This window comes from Microcebus murinus, chromosome 2 (genome assembly GCF_040939455.1).
Source record: "Microcebus murinus isolate Inina chromosome 2, M.murinus_Inina_mat1.0, whole genome shotgun sequence".
In the NCBI taxonomy this organism is placed as follows: Eukaryota; Metazoa; Chordata; class Mammalia; order Primates; family Cheirogaleidae; genus Microcebus; species Microcebus murinus.
Window position 1 is genome coordinate 52,193,740 of NC_134105.1, and position 21,311 is coordinate 52,215,050.

Here is a 21,311-nt window from a genome sequence, read left to right on the forward strand (position 1 = left end):
AAGGCATTAAATGCAATGGAATGGAGTTTGCATTCTGTTTTCTGGATACCAGGGAGGTTTTTGAAGAGCAGAGTAATATATTCATTTCACTATTTCTGAAAAATGATTCAGGGGATAGGGTGAAGGAGGGATTAGGAAATGAAACTGGCAATAGGACCATTGGCTGGAAGCACATGTACTGTCAGGAAGAGACAACGCAGTCCCCACTAAGACAGTTGCTGAGGAAACAGGAGAACATTCTCGGGGCCAGGGGTCCCCAGAATGCTCTCTTATTTGTAGTTGTAATTACAAATTGTAAGAATTTGTAACTGTCCATGGAGAACGGGGAAAAATGAAAGAGGGAATCAAAGAAGAGCTGGTGGTTCTCCCCAGGGTGATGCAGGAGAAAATGATGCATGCCAGGTTCTCTGTCAAGATTGAGTTTCTGGAAAGTTTCGTGTTTCAGTTGCATGACCATGCCTGGCTTCAGTGCATTAACGTCATTTTCCAATTGCTTTCAATATTACAAGCATAATTTTCTATTTTCAAGGCACAAATGCATTTCATAAAAGCAAACCATTCAAAAGAAAGCCTAGAATGTGCTCCCATGGAGGCCGCACTTATGCCCTCTGTAGCTTGAACTAGAAACAGCAGCCTAAGAATGATATAGCAGACACCCACAGAAAGCCTGTATAAAAGCCTTAGCGCCTTAGAGAACTGCCTTCCGTCAGGTTATTCTGAGCCTTGAGCTGTTTCTTCTGGAAAATACATTTCACCTCTCTCATTTTCTCTTTATTTTTCCTCCCCATGCCTACGCTCCTTAGAGGAAAAGTCCGGTAAGAAATAAGCCAAATACCATCTATTCTGTTGATTTTCATCATCTGCATATCTAATGGCTGACTGTGTTTAACACCTAAACGAGGCTGTGAATTTTAAAAACAAACTTTTGTGAACCAGGACAAGGTCTAATTATGCCACTTGGGGAAAAAAGGAAGTTGGTTGCTAAGTGATTTTAAAACCCTGCTATTAACCCAGGGTAATTTTGTGAAGTTTCACCTCTGCCTCAATCACAGGCATATGATCAAATATTTTCGGTGCTAAGTTTCATTTATTGCAGCTTCCACTTGAATTAGTCACGCTACGTATACATGCTATAAGTTAGGCAAACATTTTTATAAATTGACTTTTTGTTTAATGCACCACACAGTAGCATCCTGAATGCTTGTCAAACTGTTCTGGGAAATGGGAGTAGTAGTGGGGTTCTGGGTCTGAATTTTGGCTTTTTCTTTTTCTTTTTCAGTATATCAAAATATCCCCTCCTAGAATCGTCGGAAACTAGAAAAGAGAATCTTTATAAAATGTAAATCACCTTCTGGATGGTACTTTTTAGTACCAGTGGGTGATTTTTAGTGTCAGCACAAATCTGATATGATGTACCTACATCTTTTTATTTTAGAGCAACATGGAACAGATTTAAAAAAAAAAAAAAAAAAAGTTTATGTTCTCTTCTCGGTTGCCTGGTTTGTCGGGAACATGTTCCCAAGATGCCAATGTATGGCTGACAGAGGTGATCTCTTTGCTGGAAAATACGAAAATATTGTGTTTCCATGTTAACAGTGCCGAGAAGCTGTTGGTCTGTTCAATTTAACTTGCCTAAGTGGAGGCTGCAGTAAGTGCCGTCACCTCTTACCCTGCCCGCTGACCTGTCCTGGCAGGCTCTGCCCCACGTGTAGGACGCCACACGAGCAGGAAGTCCACGTGATAGGACGGAGATTGGATGGAAGGCACAGGAAAGCACAAAATGGGATCAAAATATTAAAACTGATCAAAATGTGGGCCCACATATTTTTGTTTCCAAAAATAAAATAAGCACCTGTGATTGTGATTATGATGATGATGATCACTAAGCTAAAATGGCCCACTTCTGAGTAATTGAGAGTCAACTCCCTGTCACCTGCTGTGTGGCAGCACAGTATTGCTGGTGCCCTTTAGTAGCCTTTCCTTACACTTTGCCAATTTTCATTTATTTGACCCTGAATCTTTCTCTGAATTAACTGAATTTGGCCACTTCACATATCGAGAGGACTGTATGGCCTGAAGTTTGCCTGTGGTGCTTTCAAAATTCTCCGTTCCTCACTGGTGTTCCCCCTGCTGTCCATACAGCAATTTTAGCTACAAGTATTCCTCTTCATTTCAGTTGTGTGTCTTCAAGGATGTCTTCCCCCCACCCCCTTGCCTCATTTCTGTTTGGAAATGTCCATCTTGTCAATTCCTCAGCCCGGCGTCTCTTAATGATATCTCTGTTAGTAGCGGGTTCTTTGTTTCTCCTCCCAAATGGAGTTTCAGAAGATCGTTTCAAACATGTCTGATTGGATATAATAAGTAATTCTCTGTAATCTGACTTGCAATATATATAGAAACAAGTTTAAATTTAGACAAACACCTACAAGAGTGGAGCGAATAGATACTTGCCAGATAGTTTGACTTCACCCAAAGCATTTCAAAAGAAATAGGAATGTTGGCTGGGATCATAATAATAAACATAACAATCATATATTCTAATTGTCTCCTAGAAAATTCTCTAACGTGAATCATTGAATTTGCTGTGACTAGATTATGTAAAAATAATATTTGTTTGGTGCTTTGCAATTTACCACCCATTTTCCTCTTGTTTCCCCGTAGCTCTGAAGTTAGCAAATTTGTAAAACTACAAAATCTGATGCTGATTATTCAGAGAATTTGGCAAGCAAGACAGAATATGTTTGGTTACTTAGAAATGATAAATGCCTTAAAACACTTTACCCACATTGACTAAGACTAAGGTTTCCTAGTTAACTGAACTTAAATTAATCCTGTTATGCAAAAAAATAATAAAACAAAACTGCAGTGTGGTATAAGAATACTGCAGAGACTACAAGGGCATAGGCTGTAGTATCTTCTTTTAGGGAGACACATTCTTATTGAAAATTATATACATTTTAGAAATATAAGATGTTCTAACCAAAGATTTTCATTCCAGTGACCAAGTTGTAAATTAGCAGTTTTTACCAACTTTGAAAACAGCCTCAAAGTACAAAGTAAGAGTTATCTTTAAGTGGAACACCAAAATAAAAGTAGAATGGAAAATAAAATGTTCCAAAACCTTCTCCAGAATGCATTAGAGGACCAAGAGAAATATAGGAATTAAATACTTCACGTTTAATTAGGAATGTAGGAAATTTGTTCAGAAAACGAGTAGACCACTTGCAAAGTCTCTGAGTAATCAGATGTAGAAATGAAGCAATACAAACAACAGAGAGAACTCATTGAGAGCTTATTATGTATGATACAAATGCCTGCAATCAGAGAGGAATTGACCACCTGCAGATTCTGAACAACTGAATAGGTGTTTTGTTTGGTTGTACAGTTAAAAACAATTTTAGCTCACATTTAAAAACTAGAACATTCGGAATTTTTTTTTTAAATGTGGGTGCTCATCTTCTTTCCGAAGATCTGGCAGCATTAAGCCCATATTCTGGCATGGCAGACACAGGAAGCACCTAAACAGTGGCCAGTTCACCAGTTTCAAGATGCACATGTGCCCTGACTCCCAGCACCCAGCCCTGTTCCTCACCCCTGGAAGCATCTGAGTTTGCAACTCTGGACATAGATCTCTCAGCTTATCGAATATATCCAGGCCACATACAGAATTAGTTATCTTCTGCCTTTGAAGCAAATTCTATGTACTGGTAGAACAAACATAGGAGGCTAAAGTCTTTGATATTCTTGGGAAATTAAGGAGAAAGGGTAAAATAAAATTTTGAACAGGCAAAGACCCTTCCCTCCTGGCTGATAATAACTTTGCTGCCCTTGTCTGGCAGAGTCTAAGTTGTCTTATTCTCTTTAATGGTGATAATTATTGTATATAAAGCCCTTCCATTTAACTTCTGGAAATCTTTTCTTTTTGAAGGTTTCAGATTGCTGATAATTATAGATCTTGAAGCCTTCTGGGTCTGCTCTTTGCACAGCTTCTAGCTGTGTCTTTGGGGTTCTGTTTAATCAGCCTGTGGCTATATGAATTTGAATAGCTATTCCTTGATGAAGGCATTTTACAAATGCAGTTCCCAAAATGTTACCTTATATGATTGTCTTTTACTTGAAAGAATACAAACATAAGCTATTGATTAAAAATGTCGGTTTTTAACTCATTAGAAATTAAGATATGACTTAGTTTGGGTACAATAATATACTTGAAATTACTTTGAAAAGTGTTCTATATAATTTTAAATTAATATAAAGAGCCTTATATTTAAGGCTCTGCCACTGTATGGTTGCAATCTGCATTTTATTTTGCATTATTTCTCATAATTTCATCGTGGAGGAACTGTGTCACTTTTAGTCCCCTATTTGCTATATTTTAGAAGTGAGTCATTTGTCATAAAATGCCCATATTTCCTTCTTTAGAAAAGAACTTCAGCATGATCACAAAAGAATAATACAGTCTAAATCTTCATATAAAAAAAGTGTTTGAATGTTTCTCAAAATAGAGTATGAATTAGCCAAGAAGAGAATTCAAGCCCAGAAATACATGAATATACTCTTTTTTTTCTAATTTGATTTAAATTGCATCCATGCATATAGACTGGTTTCTAAGAGAGATGGGATCAATATGATGCAGTACCTGGAAAATAAAGCAAATAAAGTCTAAAATATTATAAGTAAAATTGACTGGAGTAAATATGTCTAAAGTCCCAGCAACTTATAAAACTGGTCTGAAAAATAACCATTCCTGGGTGTTAGCCACAATGGCTCTCTGCTTTAGGAGTCTTTCAGCAATGCCATGCTTGGTATCATAGAAAAAACAAGAATGTGGAAGATCAGAAACTTTTGTTTTTTGTTTTTTGTTTTTTTAAGACACAATCAGACTCTGTCGCTTGGGCTAGAGTGCCATGGCGTCAGCCTGGCTCACAGCAACCTCAAACTCCTGGGCTCAAGTATCTGGGACAACAGGCCTGCACCAGGTAGATGGGGTCTCACTCTTGCTCAGGCTGGTCTAGAAACCCTGACCTCAAGCGATCCTCCCACCTCGGCCTCCCAGAGTGCTAGGATTACAGGCGTGAGCCACCGTGCCTGGCCCAGAGATCTAAATTCTGTCTCTGGTTCTACCCCTTTACTAGATGTGTGTCTCAGAGCCTCACTCCCCTCTCTCCATCATAAAGGCCACTGGACTAAATATTCATGGAGGTCTCCCAGGTATGAAAGGCTACAGGTTTTTGTTTCCTATCTATGTTCTGAAGAGTAGACCATCCTCTTCATTTGTGCAAGCTCCTAGCTACAGCTACATTTGTGTTTGTGCTCCCAGCCTGGCTTTGGGAGGTAGCCTCGGGTGAATCCATGGATGAGCCCACATCCTGAAAGTGAAATGCTGAGCAACATCCTTTTCCCCCACTCCCATCCTCGCTACTCTTGAAAGGGCAGAAAGATCCTAAAGAGGGAGCCATCAGAGACCGTCGGGGAAAATGGACAGTAGCATGAAGGGTTGCAGAGAGAAAGAAAGAAGTTGTATGTCTGCTTGTTTTGCAGGCATCCTCTGGTCCACCCGTGTTCTATTGGTGCTGGACAGTTTTCATTATTCCCACCTGTGTGTGTCAGGGGCTCCTCACCTTCCCTGTCATGTTCCTCCCCTTTGGTAGAGGCTGCCGAATCATCGGCCAAGAACATATATGTACCAGCAAAAGTCCTCATCAGCACAGATTCCATAGAACACTACAGCGAGAAGCCAGACCAAGGAGAGTGCACTTTAAATCCTGCCTCTGAGTTTTTGGAGGCCCCCGTTAGACCCTAACTATGTGGGAAATGCTTTATGTCTGTGATGTTTGCTAACACCCTGTTGTACAGGGGAACAGTTTGCCCCATAATTGTTTATTTTCTAAGTTTCTCCTCTCCAAATAATCTGGAGAAAAACTCCTATGGCAAGACATTAAAAACCGTCAGTGACATCTACTTGTACATTTCAGCCTTGTTCTTATGTACACATAAGTAACACTTGTACATCCACATTAGCAAAGCTGTATTATACCACGGACAGTTCTGCAAAGGCTCCTATGGTTTAACTAAGCCCTAAACACAATGACCGCCTGTCTTCCTTTGGCCTGATCACTCGGAGTGTATGTTTGGTGAGCTGTTTATGAAAGTCTTCTCTTACCCAAGCCTGTTGACTGATCCATCATTCTCTGACTAGGTGTCTGTTCTCTCTTCCTTTTTGCTGATCACAGAGGCGCAGCCCGGTAAGAACTCTCAACATTTTTACCTTAAACATGTATAGAGAAAATTGCTGCCAAGGCAAGGTGGCCAGGTTGGTTTCCCATTAAATTTACGATAACCCAGTGTGAGTGAAGCAGATGAATTAGCTTTAAGGGTTGGAAGCCTCTGACCCTCTAAGTGTCAAGGACATATTTTAGAATTTTCTAACCACTTTTCCATAGCCACCTAAATTAATACATGGGAATCCCAATACCTAGTGTCAAATTTGAAACTGGGGGGGGGGGGTTGTGTGTGTGTGTGTGTGTGTGAAGCACCAGCAGATTAATCAGAAAGCATGATAGAAGCTGATAGCAAAGTGATAATGAAGAATAATAAAACAATAAAGATTGCAAGGAAACAATTTTCAATCCACTTTGTTTTTAAGCCTAAATTCAAAATATGTCCCTGGACTGCAACTTACGTTGGTCAGTGTGTGCTGATACATAATTCTAATTTCCATCTTGGGAGAGGGAGACACACTGTCAAGTCAATGGTCCTGGGCTGTCACATAATTCTAAGTAGATTCATCACTGAAGACAAACTTGGAAGGTCAGATCAATATTAGTTTACATTGTTCAAAGTGGATTCTCAATCATTTTCCTCAGGTTGATGAATATGATGAATTTAGAACAACAAAAAGAAAGGTCTTTGCTGTGTTTAAAATGATCCCCATCTACGTGGTCAGTCCCTTAAGAGAGGAAATGGAACTGAAAACAATGCTTTCTGAAATAGCGGTATGCCTGTGTCAATCCGATTAATCATTATTTGAGCCAACTACCCTGCCCCAGGTGATAAGTCGGTGGTTCTCTGTCTAAACTGTGTTAACTAAGGTTTGAAAGTGGCATCTGCAGGCACTGCTATGTCGGTGTTGGTGATTCCAACCCAGCTGTTAAGTGACATCCCAAATTAGGACAAGTTTTCTTTTTTAAAGGAAAAAATTAATTCACTAATTCAAAATGAAGAAAATGTATTCACAACATTCATATAACAACAAACAATCATTGAAAGGAGGAAAATGCAGTCACCTGAGGAGGAGGAGAAGGTTTTCGAATTCAGTGGGCTTCATTCCCGAGTGTGGTTTGTGTGGTTGACATCACCTTACCCTTGTTCTAGATTTGTCACGCTGCAACATTAAGGCCATCAAAGATCTGTGTGCCGGATCAGCAGACAACAGGACTTTCTTCTCTGTGGCTGCTGACTTGATGCTGATCATTCAGATATTTGTCCCTTTCTAAATTGATATTAGTTTTGTTTTTCCTAATTTCTAAACAACAGAGTTTTCTTGCACATTTCTGTCAAGTCTTACTTGCACTTAACTTGTGATCGTTCATTCATGAGGAGTATTTAATAAAAATGTTACAGGGACTTCTTTAGTGCCTTTCAACAGTGAATAGCTGTTGAATTAATTGACGCACCTGGGAATTAATAAATACAAAAGGAGCTTTGTACCTTTCTTGGTTTCATGGGTACTATATTTTTAACAAAAGGAGTAGGACAGAGAAACCAAGAGGTCTTCAGTATAGCTCCTGGGATCCTCAAACTGCTGGATTTCAGGTCTCACAACACTAGGTGCGCTCTGTTCCCTCTATGCCAGCTTATTAATCTTGCCATTGACTACTTGGAACTAAAGCCCCTATATCTCTTTCTTCAGACCTTACTAATAAAATTATGATTATCTGACAGTCCACAACCAGAAAAACATTTTAACTCCATTTAAACAATTTGTTCTCTAATTATTTCTGTCCTCAAAGCCTTATTTTTTCAAAAGCAAACCTGTAGCAAAACTCACATGATTACAGCAAATTTAAGTGACCATATTTATTTTAAAATTTTCATAATAATGTAATAATTCTCTATATGGCACATAAAGTAGGAGGAAACATATTGCATTATTAGGCAAAACAAGCCAGAAAATGTAGTTTGAGAGATTGAGAAAATGTAGTTTGATAGATCCTTGTTCAGAGCAAAACTCACTTCTATCATAAATGGGTTCAAAATGGGAAAGAGAGTTCTGATATATCCTTAATAATGAGGGAAAGAAGCTGCAAATAGATCTATTTGCAGAGGTGCTAAATCTTATCTGAAGTTCTTAATTTTATAATTTGAGAGAAGAAAACATTCTGTGACCACCAGGTTGAGCCTTCACTACGTTCACTAAAATGTTAGGAAGTAGGAAAAAATGTGTTTTGTGGCCACTCCACAAATCATTCATCTCACCTATTGTGGTATTTTCATACATTGCACTTCCACTTTCCTGCCCTGACTCAGCCCCCATCATTATCCTAAGGCAGCATGCCAAGCCATGCCGTTGGTCCCGTGGTGCAACCCTCCTGGTGGTCTACTTTTCTGGTAGCATCCCATGCTAGGAACTTTTCACAGCTTCTGGTTTTTAATCAAAACTTTTAGTCTAATCCATCCTTCTATGGTCTAAGTAAGCTTATGCTAAGGCATTATAGAAGCCAGAGATGACCTGCTCAGATTATTCCTGCCAGGGCTATTTGTATTCCAATAGTATCACAATGCTTTGTATTAAAAAATAGAAAGAAAAATACTCCCAGTTGGTGGATTGGCAGGCCTAATGGCAGGCAACTGGAAGAAACTGACGAGGGAAGAGGGATGAATGGGTAGGGTGGAATTCCCTGCCTCCCTGAATAAAACAGTCCATTCCATGGCAGATGCCTCCAAGTTTCCCTTGCCTTGATCACTTGTCACTTATATCTTTTAAAATCACATTTGTAAACTGATGACTGTACTAGCTATTTGAAAACCCCACCTCACTAGAAGCATACAGTACTCCTAAATAGATTCTATAATTTTCAAACATCAAACATATGTTAAACTTGGATTTACTTTCTTATCTGCTAGAGTTCAAGAGGATTTTTAAAAATAAACTATTCAACATCTGTCTTTAATTTACCATATCCACCCAGGTAAGGGGTTGTTCTTGTTCAGAAGACATGATTTACCCTTCCTTTCTCTCTATATTCTTTGAGTAAAATGAAAAACGGATTTATGTATATGTATCTACAATTTCCAACTTGAATGTGGTTCTGAGAAAAACTTCATTTTCCACATCTGCATTTCTTTGAGTTCAGTTTAATTGCAATGACAGAAATAATACATATTGTACATAACATATATGTGGTCTTAAACCTTATAGTGTCTATTTCTAATTCTAGGGTGCAATTAAAAGGAACTTATCCAGTAAGTATATCTTAGCTACCAGAAATAGAGTACAATTTAAAAGAAGGAATAGTTCCTTGGATCTTGGAGCATATATACATTTGAATTTTACACTCTTGGGCTTGATTTTAAGGCTTACAATTTTTTTTTACTTTTGCAGCAAAGAATTCTTGTAATGAACCCCTGTGGGTTTTGAATGATTAATGTTTAAATTCTGAAAATGAATATGCTTTTGGAAAAACATTGCTATTTTCTTCCTATATTTGTTAACTCTTGATGTATTTAACTTCGGAAATGGATTTAATCAAGTGTGTATTTGTTGATGGGAGGTGGGAAGAGGAGGAGGGCAGGAGGAACTGAAGTAGATTCAACTCATCCATTCCTATGTCATTCGATATAAAACTTTTAGTCAACCAAAGGGATATGATTAGGTTATAATACACCTAGGGCACAATTTTCTTCTGCTGCATACAACAAATTCTAGGGAATTCTAAATTCATGCTTCATAGTTAAATATATAACATTTTCTTGGCATTTCAAGAAAAGAACAGGCAGAGAATGCTGGATTCTTGTGCTACACATATGGCCTGGCTTAGTATTCTTTTATGGTAATTGGGAAGCATAACCAATCAAGGCAGCAGACATTCCAAGAATGGTATGCTATTCCACTAAGCTCTGCAGTATACAAATCTTCTATTTGATGGCTTACCATGGTAGTTCCTTGGTTAATGAGGTTTTACAAATGCCAGACAAAATGCTGCTACATATGCTTAATATATAGCTGTTGCATTGCCAGGGGAGAGGGTTTGTTTTGCAAAGCTTTCATATTGCATTGCTTACTGATGGGATTTAAGTCTCTAAGTGTTTCCAAACATAATTCATAAGACATATCAGAGAGTAATGGTAAAAATATGCCTAAACATTTCCTTTGTCCTGTACATCAGGTGAAGAAGTGGCAAGACCCAGGCGTTCCACACCAACTCCAGAGCTTATAAGGTGAGCATGAAAGACATTAGTTGTGTTTTATGCAAGGTATCATGAACTTGGAACAATTAAGCAAGTCTCCTTTGGACTAAACTCTAGGCTTCTGTTAATAAAAGACCTACCTATACATATAAGTCCATATGTTCATAGCATGGTCCAAATATTTAATATGTTATCATTTCTCATAAGTGCAGCCCAAGGGAGGCCATTAGGGAAATACTCTGCACTTATCTAAAATAACTGCCTACCAAAATGTGCAGTCCCCTCACTAATGGGAAGGCTAAAGGTCTCTATAAAGAGGTCTTTGGGGTCTAGAATGCTGATCTGAAATAGGATTGTATTGCCCTGTGAAGAGAAGCCTGTTTAGTTGGATACAATTTCATGGTACATTCCACCTGCCACACACGAAAGGAATAATCTATTTTAGTTTGGGGCTTTGGCAAAGCATTGTGTTTTACAGTGTCTTCTTCCATTTAAGCAAGTGTTGTACAAATGGGCATCGTTTTCTAAAAAGACTGCTATTCCCATTTCAAGGCTGGATCCTTCTACATCTTTTTCCTCCCGCTCCCACCACTCCCCTCCTTTCACCCCTCATTCCTCAGCACACATGCACAGGATACATTAGCATCAACGAGGGGAATGGGGTTTGGAAAAGAAATGGCAGTCATGCAGCCTTTTCTCAAAAATCAGTCTAGAAGAATAATTAGGAGAAAGGATGGGAGTTTAACTTATTGTCCTCCAGCTTCCCTAATCTCTCACTACTCTTCTCTTTCTGAGATGTGTTGTATAGAGGTCTGAGGACTTTGTAACCAGCCTGTTGAGTAGGAAGGGGAAGGATGAAACTTCCTGGGTGCCTTGTCACTTAATATCCCATCCTTGACTTTAACCACTCATAAACTGTATTAACTAGAACACGGAGATGTGGTGAAGATAAATATAAATGGTTTTTGAGATCTTAGGGAAGAAAGGTGCTTTGCAATAAACTGTTATCTAGAGTATTAATTCTTCTAGGTATAGAGAACCATGGTGCTTTGAAAGTGTTTCCCCTCAACTTACTTCTGTTGGACCAGCCCCTTGGTCCATTGAGGACCAAGGATCTTACCTCCTACCAATTCTCTTGTCCCATAATACATTTGACATCCTTACATAATACTTCTTAGCCCTACGGGAGCTTTGCACACATATGCATGTGTGCATATATAACACATGTGCACACACACATTTGTTTGTAGGAAAGTTTGTGTATCTTTTGAGCACTAATTTTTGAGCCCTGTCTCTGTATTTTACTTTAATGTATGTGATTTAGCAAAAAGCCTCCAGACGACACTACAGCCCTTGCTCCCCTCTTTGGCCCACCATTAGAATCAGCTTTTGATGAACAGAAGACAGAAGGTAGGAAAAAACCCTATACATCTACAGACTTGTATTTCTTTTTATTAAAGCATAACCTTTCTAGAGTAAATGTATATATTTTGAGGCATATTTTTAATATATTATCAGATCCTCATGGGAAAGAAAATTTCTGATCTAGGTGTGCTGTCAAGAACAGTTTGCAAACCTCTATTATTTTAGGATTTGAAGCTTTACTTCCAGAAATATCTAGTAGCTAAAAAAGTTTACATCTCAAAAGAAATTAGTAAGAATTACTGCAAATCTACACAAATCTCTGTCGGGGAGTGAATGTTCTGGGATCCAGTCATCATTTGGAGGTGTCAGCAGGAGCATGAATGGAGCTAGGCCTCATTACACCTGTCATGGTCACTTTCACTGTGATCTGGCCTCTCCAACCTCGTTGAATCTCTTTTCTACCTCATCAGTGGAAGTGTCACTTAGATTGCTCACAAAAGGCATTGTTTACTGGCTCACGACCCAGGAATGACCTTGAATCATTCACAACTTAGAAATAAAATGCTATGGGAAAAATATCTTCATTTCTGCCATTATTGTTGTATTCCTAGAGTTAAATATTTAATCTTTAAAAATTAACCAGTTTTGGGGGGATGGCTACAAATAATTTGTACCTTACTGGTATAAAATAAGCTCTCTATAAAAGGAATCTAATCTATTTCTGAAATGTGTTTATGTCTAATGCATGTAGCTCCAGTAGCTATGTTTGGTAGTACAGAACATTTTCTTTGACTGAAGAGCATCATGGTATAGGTATAATAAAATGTTTTTCTAGGATATATTGATGAAGTGTCTTAAGAGTTAAGGACAGAAAGACTTGGATGCATAACGAGTAGGCTAAGCTACATTAACTAGGAGATCTCAAAGTACAGTGAATGAAGCAAGATAGAATTTTATTACCGATTCTTGTTAACAATCTCGAAGTAAACAACGTAGGACTGGTGGGGTAGCACTACTATCTTCAACATGTTACCTTTCTCTCTGGGTCCAAAGGGGCTGTTCATCTCCTAGTCAGAAGAAGGGAGGTGAAGAGAAGGCCAGTGGAACTCACTGCCAATTGTAGTAAGAGCAAATTCTGGAAGAGACACAAATCACTTCCAACCAAAGCCCACTGGAGAGAATTTGATGCCAAGTGGCCAGCTAAAACTCCGCTATTATAGAAGAAATGGAGACCAGATTCTGTGAGATAGCCAGCAGTCAGCCACACCTGAAAATTTTCAATGATTTTGTTAGAAAAATGCACAAAGAACATTCCTAAATACTCCTACAACAATTGAAATGTCCATAACTTAGAATTCCTATGTAAAGGTGGCCTTGCAGTAGTGCTATCAGTTGTCTTATTAAGTCACCCATGATCTGTCTCTCTATTAATGACATAATTATATGATGACTGGAGGTGGAATTTGCAACTGTATCTGCCTATTTAAGCAATTCCATAGCTATATGGAAACTTTATATAAAAAATAGAAACCATTCTTAAACATCAAGGCAGGGTCCCACATTAAATCCATGAAAAAAAAAAATCCTGTGTCATATCTTTGGAGAATGTTTTCTTTCATTAAAAATAAAAGCAGAGCTAAAACCATCTTTGAGGCTTGTGGTGGAGAAGAGATACATTCCTGCACTTGTCCATACACTGGCTTGATTATTCTTTAGATGGTTTCAGCCCTTGAAGTTCAATAAAGTTCCAACATTTGCACCCACTACACTAGCTCTTTGCCCACACTTCCCTTTCTTACCTACTTACCCTTACTTCTCTGGATTTTTCTATCACTAGTTGATGGATTTTTCTATCACTAGTTGAAAAAGCCTGGGGAAATATATATATATTTTGGAGTCAGGTATGCCTGAGTCAGATCCCAGCTCCTCTATTTTTACCACGGACAAGTTATTTAACCATCCTAATTTTTAGTTTCCTCTCCCACAATGATACTGATAGCAACCACATGGTGGTGGTATGTGGATTAAAATATATAATAACAGCTACTGGCTTTATGATAAATGTTTTATGACATTTTATGCACACTATATTGATATGCATTACCTCCCTTAATCACCCTTCTTTGTAACTCTTTGAGGTTGCTATTATTATCTCCACTATGTGCTGAAGGAAGGAAGCTCAGAGAGTTTAAGTGACTTGCCCAAGGACCTATAGGAAGCTCAGAGGCTGGATTCAAATCCACACCCACCTGACCTCCCAGCCTGGGCTGTACGACATGATGAAGTAGACCAGTCCTTCCATAGTCCCTGCCATACGATAGGTGCTGAGAAGAGCCAGCTGTTTACACTGATACCATAGCAAGTTTTAAAAATCAGAACAAGAAGAGAAAAGAAAGAGAAGAAGTGTTAAGGCCCCCAACCTAATTGCACTGATTACTTTAGATGTCTAAGCACATGTTTGTTTTCTGATTCTAATTTCCCTTTGTGATGCTGTAAAATGTTTATTTAAAGACCCAGTAAGATCCTTTAAAGATAGAAACCATTGAATAGAACCAAGGCATTTTCAGTTGTAAAGCATATTCAAAGCAGACTTTAAATAAATCCACTTACAACAAAACAAATGTCCACGGGATTAATCCCTGGATTTTCCGATGAGTACCAGAAATGGAGCCAGTACGTGTACTGATACTAAGAATGTCCTTAAGTGACCAACTGGGAAGAAAATTTAGATTCACTTTGAAAGTTTTTATGTAGCTATATGTACACACAGATACCCCACCCACCCACATGCACACCACACTTCTATTTCTAGTCTCTGCATGAAAAAAAAATGAGAAGCAGCACATTCTTAAATTAATTTTTCAGTACTAGGGCAAGAGGGAAATAATTTTGTGAAGCTCAGCTTTAAATTGACATTTAAGTTCTAAAATCCGGTGGGGTGGGGAGGTGTGCATTGGTTTTGTGTGTGTGTGTGTTTTAAACTCACTCTGGGAAATTTTCTTTTTATATCTCCAGCTCTTTTAGATCAGCCTGAAATATGGGGTTCAGGCCAACCAATTAATCCAAGCATGGAGTCGCCAAAGTTAACAAGGCCTTTTCCCACTGGAAGTAAGTTATGTGTCTGCTCTGTCTGGAAAAATAAGTGACTCATTTTACTGTCTGTCTGCACAGTGAGATTAGGCAACTCTTACAAAGTCTACGTAAGCAACATTTGAACTCTAGAATATTAAGAAGAGATGTTGTTTAATGGTCCAAGCAGGTTATCAAGGCAAGAAGAAAATAATAAAGTAAAATTATTAATCTTGAATCACAGCCTCTTCTAACATCCCACATGCCCATTCATTCATTTATTCAATATGTATATGTAAGAGTGAGAAGCAAGTGAGCTAAAGAACCTGCTATGTTCCAAGCACTGGGCTATCACACAACACAGAGGTGAATGAGTCAGATGTGGTCTCTGCTAGTCCTACAGCACATCTGAGGCTGCACAAGACAGAAAGGGCACAGTGTGAAGAAAGAGTGACAATTGGAGAACAAGAGAAATGGGGCAATATAGCAGGGAGATCAGGGTCAATTTATGTCAAAGCAACCATCAGCCCTGTTTATTCCAGAATCCCCCAACCTCACTCGAGGTGGCTGGGGAGGGAGGTCTTGAAGATCTACACAGTCCTCCACCTGGGGTGCGATGGACTGTTCTGTCTGAACGGATTGCTCATTTGGTCAGGCCACCTTTCTTAGGAAATTATTGAATTCCCCTTTAAGTATACCACACATAGCAAGCATGCACCTGGAAGACACTCTTTGAAATACCCGTGGGAGATTGGATTTCAGAAAAAGGTGGTTTTGGGGGAGGAGGGAGGCACAGAGTGTATTTCTACTCCTTAGTGTTCACATACAGACCAACTAACCTTTTTTGCAGTTCAGCATCCTCAGGGCTCTGCTTTTGGGTACCTAAAAATGATCACAAGAATTAACCAAGGGGATTCATAATCAAAGGCAAAGAGATTATTTATTGGAAATATTATTGCTCTAAATCCATGTGATCCAGCCTTTCCAAGGATATTTCCCTCGTTAAACAGGATAGAAAACCCAGCATTATCAAGGACTTTTTTTTAACTTCTGACCATTGAAAGATGTATTTTGAAGGGATTTAAACCACAGTGGCATGATTTTAAACATTTCTCTCCGCTACTGGGAAAAAAGCTCTAACATCCTTGAAAGGCTTTCTTTACAGACCTGAGCTATTCAAATTATTCCTAGAAAACCCTTTCTAAATGGCAAAAATGTAAACAAACAAAATGTTTATATAGGTGATGTATCGCTTTTAAGTCCAACTATTGGTATTACAGAGTTGTGAGTTTTATGCGCTGTGGTTACACTTAGCACGGTAGAGGCTGCTGTTTGATTGATGTGCCTTGTGTAATTCTGCTCTTTCTGTGATTGCAGCACAAATTTACTATTTTTAGATTATTAGGTTTTTATATTATTTTATTTGTTTGATGATATTTTGTTGATTATAACCTTTATTAATTTTTTGCTGAGATTCTTAATCAGGAGCAGAGCCCTTGGTTGACTCTTAACTTCCATGGAAAAATGTGATCAACTTTAGGTGTACTTTAAGAACTACAGGAACCATATATTCCTAGGCTTTAGGATGAGAGCTGTGAGTCATGCTTGTTGCATGGAAGAACAGGATGCTGTCTAAAACTCAATAAACAAAATGTGCAGGGGTGAAGGTGAGGGGGGAATGACAGAAAGAGGTTCTTCCTCATGTAGGCAGGTAGAGGCTATTGGCAAGAATCCTGCAGCTGTGTGCCCACCTACACACTCTGCTTTCAGGTTATGAAAAGTTGGAACCACATTCAGGTTCACACCTGAACTTCAGATGGTTTATGAAATTAGTGTGAACTCTTTGAATTTACCAAATAGGGTCAGCGACAAGAAAGCAAACATTTAAAGAAAGAAGAAGAAATATACCTGTTGAAACACTAATTCCAAACTTTGCCCACAAAATTTCAAGTCCAGTTCAGAAGGGTGAATCTCTTGGGAGGGACCATAATACTATACTTTATGTCAGAATTTTGTTTGGCTGTAATTTGTACCAAAGGAATCTGTCTGTTATTCTTCAAGCCAAGTCATTTTGCTTCTGACTTTCAAATATTTATCAAAATTTAGGAAATATACTTTTGAGACTCTTTCTTGACTCAATGTAGAAAACAATATCCTAACTAGATTAAAAGCCCCTCCACTGCTCCCCCAACCTTTTATCATTTCCATTATCATACCCTGGACCGTGACTGTCTGTTAACATGCTATCCATTAGGTCCATCATAAATTCCTTGAGGGCAAAAGTGATTTGTATTCAACCTTATGTCTCTACTTCCTAGCAAAGGAGGTGGGACTTCATTGTTGTCTGAGGTTTGTTGAATAATATTTAAATGGATACAATGGTGATGTTATTGTTATTACAATAACTTTTGACAAACTCGTAGTCTTGTAAAATGGAAGAATCCGAATGAGTCCAGCTTCAGTCCTTTGATTTTGAACTTAAAAAAATGTAGACCATTAGCTATTTCATTTCCAATAGTAGGAATATAAATGAAAACAGCCATTTCATTTCCAAGAGCAGGAATATAAATGAAAGCCCAAATCCTGCTTGTCTACAGTGCATTGTATAACTTAGGAGGAGCATGATCAATAATGCTTGACTTCTCATCTCTTCGTAGCACCTCCACCACTGCCTCCAAAAAATGTACCAGCTACCCCACCCCGAACAGGCTCCCCTTTAACCATTGGACCAGGTAAGCTTTAGTTTTGTCTGTTCAGGGATGATGTAGCTGACAGTGGCCCTGGACCAATGAGCCCTTGATGTGTTGGAAACTGCAGGCTACACTAAGACATTATAACAGTGTTGGCATTTAGTTTTGCTTCCCTTACAATGTATTGTGCGGGCTTATTTTTAAAGCAGCACTCCCAGGTTTGCAAAAAATACACAAATAACAATTTGTCAATTAATTTTTCCGTGGTGTAATTTTATTGAATGAGGGCCGCATCTACTTGTAAAGGGAAAGGGAAAAGATCTCAATATGAAAAGTCATGCTTAATTAACCATTTACTTCATTGGATCTCATTATAATGATTTACAAATTAATAGTCTCAAGGCCTAATTTTTATTTTTCCAAGAGCCAATAAAACTTTTGCTTTTAAAACTAAAACTGTCTAGTCTACAAAGGCATAAAATGGTTCCCAGGGTGTGCATCCTACTGATGGTGGGGAATATTTTTTCCAGTGGTCATTTGAGTATTTATTATCCCATGGCAAAGGGATACGTAAAGATTATGAAATATAGCAAGGAATTGCTGCATGCCTTTAGACAGATAATTTCTAAGGCACATCTTTACTTTCTATTAAAAAATCAATGCTGCGTATTCATACAATTTATAATCTGCCAAGTCTTATTGGATTAGCAAATCAAAAGTAGTAATAGTTATTTTATGTGTATAGGCCCCTAGTATATGGTTCTTTATCATCTTTGGAATTCTATTGCAGCTTCGTCCTTTGCTATTTATGCAGCCTGGTGAGTTTGATAGCTACAGAACAGAGTATTTATCAACAAAAGTGAAGGCAAGACATAGTCATTTATGAAATTTATATTGACTCAAACCCAATAGAGAGTCATCCAGAGTTTCATAAGTAAAGGTGTTTGCAAGTTCAAGCCATTTCGGTTCCTTGTATTTCCACAAATTATGTTAGATATAAATAAACCTACCAGTGACAAAATTATAAATACTGTGAACCGTGCAAAGTGCTACCCCATTTATCTGTAGCCTTGAAACCTTGAAAGTTAATTGCTTTCAAAATGGAAATATGGAAATACTCAACTGGTTCTTAAAGCCCAAGGGTTATTTAAAGGTAAAGGGTCCTCTGGTCATGCCTTCCAGTTATTTAGCAACAATTTCATATATGAATAACCTCAGTTTTAAAAGAAATATAGTTCCTCACATTGCAGTTGTTATCAGGTATTTTATGCCAATGAAATAGAAGATAATTTTAGAAGATAGTTTTTAATTTTTTTCTCTTATTGATATGTATTGAAAAGAATAACTGATGCTAACATTTAAGAAAAACAGAGACTTTTCTGTATCATGACTTCAGAGAGATATATATCATAGTTATGACTATGATGTTAACAGATTAGACTTGAGAAAAGAAATTACAAAGTTTTTAATAGTTTTCCTCCCTATTAAACAGGTATATATGTAACAGTTCTAATAACAAATGCCTCCTTGATAACCTATGTGTGTGTTCAATGTGGGGTGTATATGTGTGTGTTTGTAAATATCTGTGTGGGGATATCTCTTTAAGTAATCTTTGTGCTGTGTTTCTGGTGTATTTAAGGTAGAGGATATATAGCTGAATATAATATGATCACTTTTTAAAATTAACAGATATTATAATTAGCTTCACCAAACATTTTCATTGGATATACTAGCGTAGACAATCTTTATAAAATATGAGGGTGATTTTCAGTTGTCGATTCTTTTTATATTATGTTATGTGTATTTTAGTAGGCCAGTCACTTCACTTTCAGAAGTGACTTCCCTTTTGGGATTTGCAATTTTTGCAAAATATGTAGTTTTTTGAGGACCTAACACTGCCATCTCAAAATGATCACGCTTTGTGTGCTTGTGAGCAGCTTTTGAGAATGGTATCATGCTCAGCCCCTTAAATGATGGTAAAAGTAGCTAGCTGTGGTCAGCTTGTAAAAGAGAAAATAATAGCATACAAAATGATGCTCACATTGTGGAGGTGGGGAACTCTCCCCTCACCTCCAGCTCTTAATCCAATAAGATATTTTTATACCATGAAGTATGCCCACTGCGGCACCTCGCAAGGCTATATATCTACCAGCTTTGCTTAACCCCTCCCACCCCACCCCCATACAAATGATATTTTAAAAGTCAAAGTTTAAAATCAACTACTCTAACCACAGGAAATGAACAGTCAGCCACAGAGGTCAAAATTGAAAAACTACCGTCCATCAATGACTTGGACAGCATTTTTGGCCCAGTGCTGTCCCCCAAGTCTGTCGCTGTTAATGCTGAAGAAAAGTGGGTCCATTTTTCTGATACGTCCCCGGAACATGTTACTCCAGAGTTGACTCCAAGGGAAAAGGTCGTGTCCCCACCAGCTGCAGCAGACAACCCAGCTGGCTCCCCAGCTCCAGGCCCTCCTGGCCCCCCGGGTCCCCCGGGTCCCCCAGGGCCCCCTGGGCCTCCTCGCAATGTACCATCGCCGCTAAATTTAGAAGAAGTCCAGAAGAAAGTCGCTGAGCAGACCTTCATTAAAGATGATTACTTAGAAACAATCTCATCTCCTAAAGATTTTGGGTTGGGACAGAGAGCAACTCCACCTCCCCCACCACCACCCACCTACAGGACTGTGGTCTCGTCCCCCGGACCTGGCTCGGGCAGTGGTACGGGGACCACCAGTGGTACGTCTTACTGTTTGGTTGTGCTTCGTGTGATGGGGAATGGCCGTGGCTGCTGCAGTGTGAGCAACACCCTCCTCCTGCCTGGCACTTGGCTTTAGAGCTTCAGCCGTCCTCCTTCGGTCTGGGTGTCCCGTGGGCCCCGGCATGTCCTCGTCCCTCCAATGCTCGCAGTCATAGTCTGAGTCTGTGGATGTGTCCTGCCTTGCACTCCCAGCCCTTATGAGCGCCCTGCCTTCCACCCTGCGGTTAGACAGCGTAGGTTTCTTAAAGAAAGCTGTGATGTCGTTTGGAGTTCAGGAAAGTTCTAGAAAGACAGATTTCACAGTGAGTGAGTTTCATGCTAAATGTCTGATTTCCTTTTCAGATGCTATCACAAGAATCCTAGATTTTATAGGCAATGGTGCGGCAGGGGGTCCTTTTTTTTTCTATTTTTTCCTTTTTTTTTTTTTTTAGTTGGGGGAGAATTGTGTTAACCCCTCTAATTTCTTTAGCAAAAACAAACAAAAAAAGATGTAAGATTTGAAAAGGAGATTTTAGGGAACAGGAAAAAAAAAGGGTGGCATTTGACATTGCCTTCCCAATCTAATCAAGCTAGTACTGAAGACAAACTCGTTTTCTGATCTCACCCTGCAACAGGCTCATTAGGCTATGAGGTCAACTCTAAGTATGGTGACAAGTGATGGAAAAATCTACCAGAAATGTACCATTTTGGACTCTCTATGCCAATTCTGATACTGAATTTTATTTTTGTTTGTTTGTTTTCCTTATTTGAAGTTTCATTCTGTGTTTTCTAATTATGAAAGGGTGGTAACACCTGCCATGCATACTAAAGAAATATCAAGATCCTCCAAGTGTATCTTCTTCCATACTATTTATTCCACTGGTGCTCAAATTTGTGTGGCAAGATCCTCTAGCACCTTCCCTCCTTTGCATGTGGGTTCAGTTTAGGTACCTTCCAGGGAGTGCCATGTGTTATTTTTCATTTTTCTTTGAAAGAGACAATCAAGTGTAACGTACTTAGATCTAAAAAGAGACAGGAATT

General features: G+C 38.7%; 1 protein-coding gene across 20 annotated transcripts in view; it reads left to right on the plus strand.

Moving 5' to 3' along the window:
• Positions 1-21,311, plus strand: part of SGIP1 (SH3GL interacting endocytic adaptor 1) — a 195,237-nt gene that overhangs the window by 112,105 nt on the left and 61,821 nt on the right. For 11 of the 20 annotated variants that reach the window (XM_075999126.1, XM_075999124.1, XM_075999127.1 and 8 more), the window contains 6 exons: positions 9,441-9,465; positions 10,389-10,440; positions 11,735-11,820; positions 14,791-14,883; positions 17,502-17,576; positions 19,769-20,269. In XM_075999126.1, coding sequence (XP_075855241.1) covers positions 9,441-9,465; positions 10,389-10,440; positions 11,735-11,820; positions 14,791-14,883; positions 17,502-17,576; positions 19,769-20,269 — 832 coding nt within the window. The remainder of the gene's footprint in view (positions 1-9,440; positions 9,466-10,388; positions 10,441-11,734; positions 11,821-14,790; positions 14,884-17,501; positions 17,577-19,768; positions 20,270-21,311) is intronic. The other 9 variants (XM_012767182.2, XM_075999142.1, XM_075999138.1 and 6 more) reach the window with 1 other exon arrangement.